The sequence below is a fragment of the Ciona intestinalis genome, chromosome 2 (genome assembly GCF_000224145.3).
Source record: "Ciona intestinalis chromosome 2, KH, whole genome shotgun sequence".
NCBI lineage: Eukaryota > Metazoa > Chordata > Ascidiacea > Phlebobranchia > Cionidae > Ciona > Ciona intestinalis.
Genome location: NC_020167.2, coordinates 6,744,359 through 6,752,059, shown reverse-complemented (window position 1 = coordinate 6,752,059; position 7,701 = coordinate 6,744,359). Strand labels below are relative to the sequence as shown.

At 32.2% G+C, this 7,701-nt stretch overlaps 2 protein-coding genes across 7 annotated transcripts in view; one reads left to right on the top strand and one right to left on the bottom strand.

Annotated features, from left to right (window-relative positions):
• The window catches only part of LOC100176050 (transmembrane protein 45B-like), a 3,140-nt gene extending 645 nt beyond the window's left edge, over positions 1–2,495 (top strand). Inside the window, exons 2-7 of the mRNA XM_002126193.5 lie at positions 224–324; positions 717–887; positions 1,050–1,156; positions 1,318–1,449; positions 1,649–1,788; positions 2,150–2,495. Coding sequence (XP_002126229.2) covers positions 224–324; positions 717–887; positions 1,050–1,156; positions 1,318–1,449; positions 1,649–1,788; positions 2,150–2,285 — 787 coding nt within the window. The 3' untranslated portion in view covers positions 2,286–2,495. The remainder of the gene's footprint in view (positions 1–223; positions 325–716; positions 888–1,049; positions 1,157–1,317; positions 1,450–1,648; positions 1,789–2,149) is intronic.
• A 120-nt stretch (positions 2,496–2,615) lies between these two features.
• The window catches only part of LOC108949274 (putative phospholipase B-like 2), a 7,599-nt gene continuing 2,513 nt past the window's right edge, over positions 2,616–7,701 (bottom strand). For 3 of the 6 annotated variants that reach the window (XM_018817660.2, XM_018817662.1, XM_018817663.2), the window contains exons 5-13: positions 6,458–6,507; positions 5,797–5,973; positions 5,576–5,667; positions 5,259–5,422; positions 4,899–4,997; positions 4,405–4,476; positions 3,932–4,081; positions 3,474–3,656; positions 2,620–2,903 (exon numbers count right to left, since the gene is read on the bottom strand). In XM_018817660.2, the coding sequence (XP_018673205.1) occupies positions 2,708–2,903; positions 3,474–3,656; positions 3,932–4,081; positions 4,405–4,476; positions 4,899–4,997; positions 5,259–5,422; positions 5,576–5,667; positions 5,797–5,973; positions 6,458–6,507 (1,183 nt within the window). In that variant the 3' untranslated portion in view covers positions 2,620–2,707. Of the gene's footprint in view, positions 2,904–3,473; positions 3,657–3,931; positions 4,082–4,404; positions 4,477–4,898; positions 4,998–5,258; positions 5,423–5,575; positions 5,668–5,796; positions 5,974–6,457; positions 6,508–6,986; positions 7,085–7,383; positions 7,512–7,701 lie in introns of all 6 variants that reach the window. The other 3 variants (XM_009859393.3, XM_018817661.2, XM_018817658.2) reach the window with 2 other exon arrangements.

Genomic DNA, 7,701 nt, shown 5'->3' with positions numbered 1-7,701 from the left:
ATGGTTATAATAAACGTATAGAAAGTCAATACAAAGCCTTAACATTGGGTTTTTAAAATAAAATCATGCTGTTAAATAAAAGAAAAATACTGTATATATTCATTATAGTCTAAGTAAAAAAAATTAAAACAGACACAACCTTATAAACCAATCAAAAACAAATTAAACTTTAATATCCTTGGGCTAAGAAATACAAACATTGTATCTTATTCTTATCTGATAGAAAGAAAACCAACAGAACAGCCCCGTTTTGTCGCTGTTGTGGAATACAATGTCATGTTATAGTGGTGGAGGGAATTATAAAGATAATTTTTACAACTCTGGGTAAATGTTCTGACGTTGGAGACATTGATTCTCAGCATGTTCAACCCAAACAATAAGCATAAATAAATTGCAAATCATTGGTAACCAAGTTGCTATGAATTAATTTCACACAACATGATTCTACTTTCACAAGAACGGTCAAAGCTCTTCTTAATTGCTGATACTGAAGACAAAACAATAAGCATAAATAAATTGCAAATCATTGGTAACCAAGTTGCTATGAATTAATTTCACAATGCATGATTCTAATTTCACAAGAACAGTCAAAGTTCTTCTTAATTGCAGAATACCAGCACTTTGTAATAAAAACAGATTTGCTATTGCACCTAGTGCTTACATTTATGAATGTAGACTTTTCTTGAGATTTTTCTGCAAGTAGCTATTTCACACAGGCATTATACTGGAATTGTTTTTTACTGGGCCTCCGCGTGGAAGTCTGTATGATCACAATGGTGGATTCACTCATGCAAATAACTGGCAACACGCAACCATGTATTTCTTCTTTGGGATTTCAGGAGTGGCTGATATTGTATCACATACTGCACGACATGTAGTACCAGCAGGTTATTATGGAATTGGTTGTTCTACTTCTATGACTTTGCTTTGACCTCTTGCACTTGAATAAGTTTAAATAAACAATCTTCTGCATTAACAGCAGACATGAATCTATCTGAATATGTCTAAATGCACCAATAAATATATTTACATAGAATTGTAATTACCAGGATTGGATCGTTTATTTGGTGGATTGGCTTTGTTCATTGAAGGTTATTTATTCTTTTTTCATCTACACGGTCGATCACATATTGACAAAAGAGTTCATATTTTGCTGGTAATTTGTGTTTTATCAGAAATAATTTATAAATTTTATTAGTAAGACAACGCTACTAAAATATTTTAAAGTTTGCTAACCACTGGCAGTAACCAATGGATGTAAAAATAGTGGTAAACATTACCATATGTATGTGACATCCTGGCAACATTAATTAACAGGTGTTAACAGTCTGGCCATCAGCGCTGTTTGCATTTATTGAGTGCCTTGTAATGAACAAACGTAAATTACTTCATATATTTGAAATGCTGCACACTGTGTTGCTTATCGCTCAAGGAACTTGGTTCTTGCAGGTAAGTTTTTTATGCCATCTATTTTATCATTATACAAAAGTATACAGTACTGTTTTGAAGGTTATAGTGACAGAAATTGTAACACTCAAAACCCTTGCTTTTTTATGGCTCTCTTATTGCCTTCTTACCCTAAATACACTGCTGAAAAAATCTTTCCATTTCAATCTTTCTTCTGCCTTTACTTTATAAAATCCTACAGGCAGCCTATATTCTGTTCCCACCTAATGGAAATTCATTTGAAGATACACAAGTAAACCTCATGTTTATCACTCTCTTCTGGTCATGGCATATTGCTGCTGTGTTTGGATTCGTCAGTCTTGTATACTTCCTTATTTACAAGTAAGATAATGTTTTAGGTTTTTTTACTTCCTAAACTTTCTCAATAGCTGTAACATTTTCCCTAAACAAGGTTATTGCAGCATTAAATGTAATAATACTAGAGAATTGGGTTCGAGATTTCAGCATACAAACAAGACCAGCCCAGTATAAACTACAAAGGATACAACAAATTTGTTGGTCAAATACTAAATAACTTGTATATACCAAAAACATCAATGCAAGGCATTTGCTAAATTTTTGCTATAATTAAACTGAATTACTGTTAATAGCTTGAAATTTGGGCCGATGTAAAATTGTTTACAATCCTAAAACCTGAATGAACACAGATTAGGTAAGTAAGCTAACAAATTTCTATTCAAAGGTTGTTGAAAAGTAGAGGCCTACTTGATCCACAGTTTATGCAAAGTTACAAAAACATGAACATTGGAACTTCACTTGGTTCATCAACTCCACTTAACGGAGCCCTACTATCCGAATGTTCCGAAGATGAATTATAACATTTCTGTGCCAAATTATCGAACTGTTTTAAAGAATCTATAAACATACATTTTTACTTCCGTTCCTATCCGAATATTCATGCCATATGTGTCTACAGTAAGATTTTGTACCACTTTTTAATGTTTACCTTTTTTTTACAAGTTAGAATAGATAAAACTTGAGAGGACTGTAATCCTAGTTGTAAAAAAATTAAAACTTGCTACAACTTTTTTTCTAGTTGTGTCATAGAAATCCTAATTATTATTTTTATTTTACTAGGGTTAAGAAATGTTTATTTTAAAGTTTAAATTTAAAGCATTTAAATTTATACCCAAGAATAAAAACATCAGTTCTGTTAAAATTCCTTTATTAGTTAGCAACACTCTCTTTGGCATCAAACAGCACAGGTAATTGTCTAAATTAAATAAAAATTGAAGACAATCTACAAGTTTACAGATTTATGAATTTTATCCAACATTTTTAACGGGGAAAATTTGTCCCATATAATAAGGGTTGGTTTAAAATCATATTTATCTGGCATTCCTTTGTGAGAGACGTGAGAAAATGGAGATTTGCTCCAAACAAAAGGTGGTTGCTGATCATGAGTAGGTCCACACTCCGCCAGAATCTCAAAGTTTCTATTAAAGAAGTAATAAAAATAATAAGTTATAAAAATCATATGAACACCTCGTGTCTGGCACTATAGGCTTGAACCTTAAAATATATTAGGTATGGAAACAGAGTAGGTCAAAGTTAGGTGGGGGTAAGATTGAGGTTACACAATGAGATCAGGCAGTGGCTAACTAGGAGTTAACAAAAGAAGAGGTCGGCGTGTCGTAGATGCAGCCATTAATCACATAAATTTTGATGATTAATATATAAGCTACATTACCATACCCAGGCTACATGCTTTTAAATATTAAAAAACTAAACTAGACTGAAATATGTAACTTAATTTATCTCGCATGCACAGAAAAACGACAGTTGTTATTACAAGGGTATTCTGTTACACACACCCGATGCTTGCTTACAAGTTACCACATTCTAACTTTGTCAATGGTTATTTTTCTGTATGGCTGACAATTCAATAAAACAGCCCATTAGTGACAACTGCCTTGAAGCAATTACAGTTCAGTGTCTTGCCCAAAGACACATACACCCACAATGGTAGCAGCGACGAGCCATAAACCCACAAGAACATTCCTTACTTCATCATTGAGTATCCAACAACCTTTGCATCTGTAGCAACATAGTCAGCCAACCCATAAGACTTCAAAGAATACGTTCCATTCGCTGGGTTAAGGTCCCCTCTTGCAGCTATTGCCTTTGCAGCAGTGTATGGTGGATCGCAATTACATGCAGATAGTGGATCATGCTTGTAGTTGTTGTATCTGTGAACAAATGTAAATTACTGAAACCCACGCTTTTTATTAGATACTTATTCTCAAGTAATTTTTAATCTTTAGCGCACAGTTTTTTTCTAGTTACATAGTAACTTGTTTTAATAAATTTTAACTCAATGTAAGTTTTTGTTAAGATACATATCCTGGTTAGTTTAAATTTTAAGTGTGTTTTATTGATTAACATCTGTTGGTAAACATGCAGCCCTTACTGTGTACACTTAGTTCTACATGTTAAATAAACATATTTATATTTATTTCGTTACCTCATTAATTTAAACATTGTTTTAATGTCTTTCACACGAGTTTGGTTTCGTGCAAATATTTTTGCCCGTGTGGCTCCATGGTAAGAGAATGATTTATATATGTTGCTAATTCTGTACAGTTGACTTAGCTTATTGGTCTCTTTAAAATATCTGTAACACAAACAAGTAATTACAGTTTCTAAAATTTTACTGGTTTACCTTTCTAAGTTTAATAAAAAAACGAGCATTACCCCCGAGATTTTTTATCTAACAACATATCCACATGTAAATGTCCTATCGTTTACATGTAAAACATAGTAACTGGAATTATTAAAAAATATTGAAATGACTTGCAACAGATAAAAGCACCATTCACTTATATATGATGTTATGCCTCAACAGCAGAATGCTAATAAAAGTTAATTTTTAAAACAAAATGGCCCAATAAAAACACTAAAATAGTAAAAAAAAAGAATAATGAAATACCAACTCACGGCAGGTTATAACTTGGCCAATATGTTTGATTCACTAAATGTTCTGTGATGTCTCTGTATGTAACCAGTGTGCTGAAAAAAACAATTCTTTAAAATTATCAATATAAGAGTTACGAACAGAAAAAAAAAATTCTGTTTTTTTTCAGAAAAAAAAAAACTTTGTCTTTTATTTTTAATGTTTAACATCATGGCAGAAAATAAAGAAAAAAGATAAAGAAAAGCTATTACAAACAATCATGTATCTTTTTCGACTTAAATCAACGAGCATATTTTTATATACTCCACACTTTACATGTGTCGGTATAATTATACATCAAAAAACATACAGACTTCATGTTTGCATGTACTTATGCTGTCTTTTCATTCAAATTTTTTTTCAATATTTGTACAGAAATCAGAAAAAAAACAAATTAACCTATTATTATACAAGTGTAGGCTACTGTTTTTTCCTCTAAAATAAAAGAAACTAGCTATAGGCATCATAATATACTCACGGCATTTGTTCCAACAAATAAAGCAAACCACTGTCTTTGGTTGGCTGCACACCAGGTTCGAATTTGTTGTAATCCATTATCATCCACTGGTTGTTGTACCTTTATATATTCAACTAATTATTGAAATTTATTAAAACCGCAACAAAATTTATTCCCTCATGGAAGGAAAACCTAAGTTTTATTGTGCATTATATGTGATGGCTTCGTACACCATTTATATGTGATGGCTTCAAGTATAGAGCTTTGGTGTGATGGATTTATTGTACGACAGATTGGATAAATTATTAGTGAAGTATGTGGGAGATATTAGTTAAGTGTGGTGCCAAAAAAAATGGCCCAGTACATTTGATTAACACTCACGTTCCGCTGTTATGGCGTGAGAACACTTCACACCATTCTTCACCATCACCAGCCATTCTATTGGCTACAACATTTCGAATCCATTCCAGAACATTCCAGTATTGTTCGCGGACAATGGTCCATAGTTTTTTATTGAAATTCGACATGCTGGTTTCCATGGTTACCTATGCAAGGTTATGTAGTGATTTTAAACTGTAGTAGTTGAATGAATGATTGTAAATTGCATTTTCTCTCATCCATACAGGTTTAATGAATTTCCCATTGGTTTATCCCAGCTATTGTAAAGTGTCATAGTGTTAACACGAACCGAAACTTACCAATCCTGAGGACAAAGTATAAAAATCATTTTTAGAATAAAGTTGGCCAGGTTGGGAGGGGAAAGCCATCGTGTGACCTGGAATCTTGTTACCTGTGTTTGTATATATGTTAAACGTGCTAATTATTTGGTGGACAAGATGATTTTGCCGTGTTTGCTAAATACTTTTAAAAAAAACAATATAATAGTAATGCAAAACATAAACTTTAAACAGTTCCACACCTGATTTGTCTTTGAAGTTCAAGTTGTAACGTTTCATCATTCGTAACATTGAGCGATAATTTGTCCACGTGGCATGCCCCATGAAAACATCTGTGTTGTTAGGCAACAACTTCACTAAAGCTGAGCAAGATCCAGGTTTGACATCATCAGGTGAAGTTACAACTTTAATGGGGGTTCCTGGAAAGTATATGCAAACTTCAATTACATGTTAATTGCATAGGATATTTAAATAATATGGCTTAAACCCCAGGTTCTCTACAAGGACCCAGTAAAAAATATAATAGGATTTAAAATGGCAAGTCGAAATTCAGATACACAATCTAATACAACATCCTTTTTTATTTATCACCTTATATATCGAAGATCATATTATTAAAACAACAAACAGAAGGGAATCAGCAGCGAAACAATACAACACACCATGATAAAAAAATGTGGTAAAGAATGTGAATTTAAACCCATGGGTATTGAACCCATCATGTAAATGGCAAAGTACTTTAACATAAAAAAGGCTTAACGTTTTACTGCCAGTATTGTATTTGCCTTATTATTCCTTAATTTAAAGTTTGAAAAAATCATTATCATGAAAAAACCTACAAGATGCCAATTATTTTGATCAGCTAAATTTAGTTATGTTGATCAGGTTTAAATATTTACCCACCCTTCATAATTGGCTGCAGAGTTTCCATGTCACCAAGTAAATTTAAATAACTGGAAAACAAGTTAAAAATAAAAGAATATATATGGTTATATTTTTACTTTTTATAATAGTAATAATTTATGTTTGTCTCTTTGATAACTGTAGCAAAGATTAAACAAAAGAAAAAAAACTGAAAGACGTGATATAGCAATAAAAAGAAAGATATTTAAACTTGTTTAAGTTTGAGTAGTTGCTACATTTACCAGCCAGACAACAAGCCATTTATACTTAACTAGAACCAAGATTTATGTTTCTGGCTGACACAGTCAAGCAAAATATTGAAACATTAAATAATATAATATCATATAAGAATTAGGATTATTTACAGCAGGTTGTCTTGCTTTGTGTCATATCACACTGGTGTGTTGTTACAAGGTCCCATGTGAGCAATGAAACTTTCACTAATAAAATAACCTAAACAGACAACATGTGCTGTTACCATTCAAGTTTACTGATTTACCTACAGTGTAAATACTAATATTTTACTTACTATAATCCAAATGGTTTGAATCTGATGTTAGCATTAATGTGAGTTCGTTTATAATATCCATCAATTAACCCTTGTGCTTGAACCAACAGCAGGTGTATCTGAAATATGTTAATGGTATATTAATAAAGGTCATTTTATATAGAGCATGGTGTAGTATGCTCACTGTCGAGTTATAACATGGATGTCTTCCTATACACCAGACACACATGGTGTATTTATACACCTTATGCTCACTGTCAAACCGATAGAAATGTAACTTATTTATCTTCCTGTGGCGGTGCAAGGACGGTCATTTTAACACAGGAGTTTTGTTTCATACACCTCATGCCCATTGATGAGTTATTACGCCTATAACTTCTGTGCCACCAAATTATTGAATTATGACATCACAATAAACCTGATTCCAGTATGCAGAGTTTGGATTCCTTTTTATTTTCTTTAACATATGTTGAGTGTTCCTTGTAAGATAATATCGAAGATTGTTACAATACAAGGTACTTGATGATGGACTGCAGAAGTGACCAGCTAAAAAATGTAAAAAAAAACACTTTATTGAAACTGTGTTTCTAACACTTTTTCACTACAAATAAATTGTGCTAAACATTTAAAGAGTTAAAAACTTATATCCTAGTAACTTGCCAGAAATAGGCTTGAGGTGTATGAAACAGAGCACCCCTGTTATACTAATTCCCCACCATGTGAGGATAAACAAGTT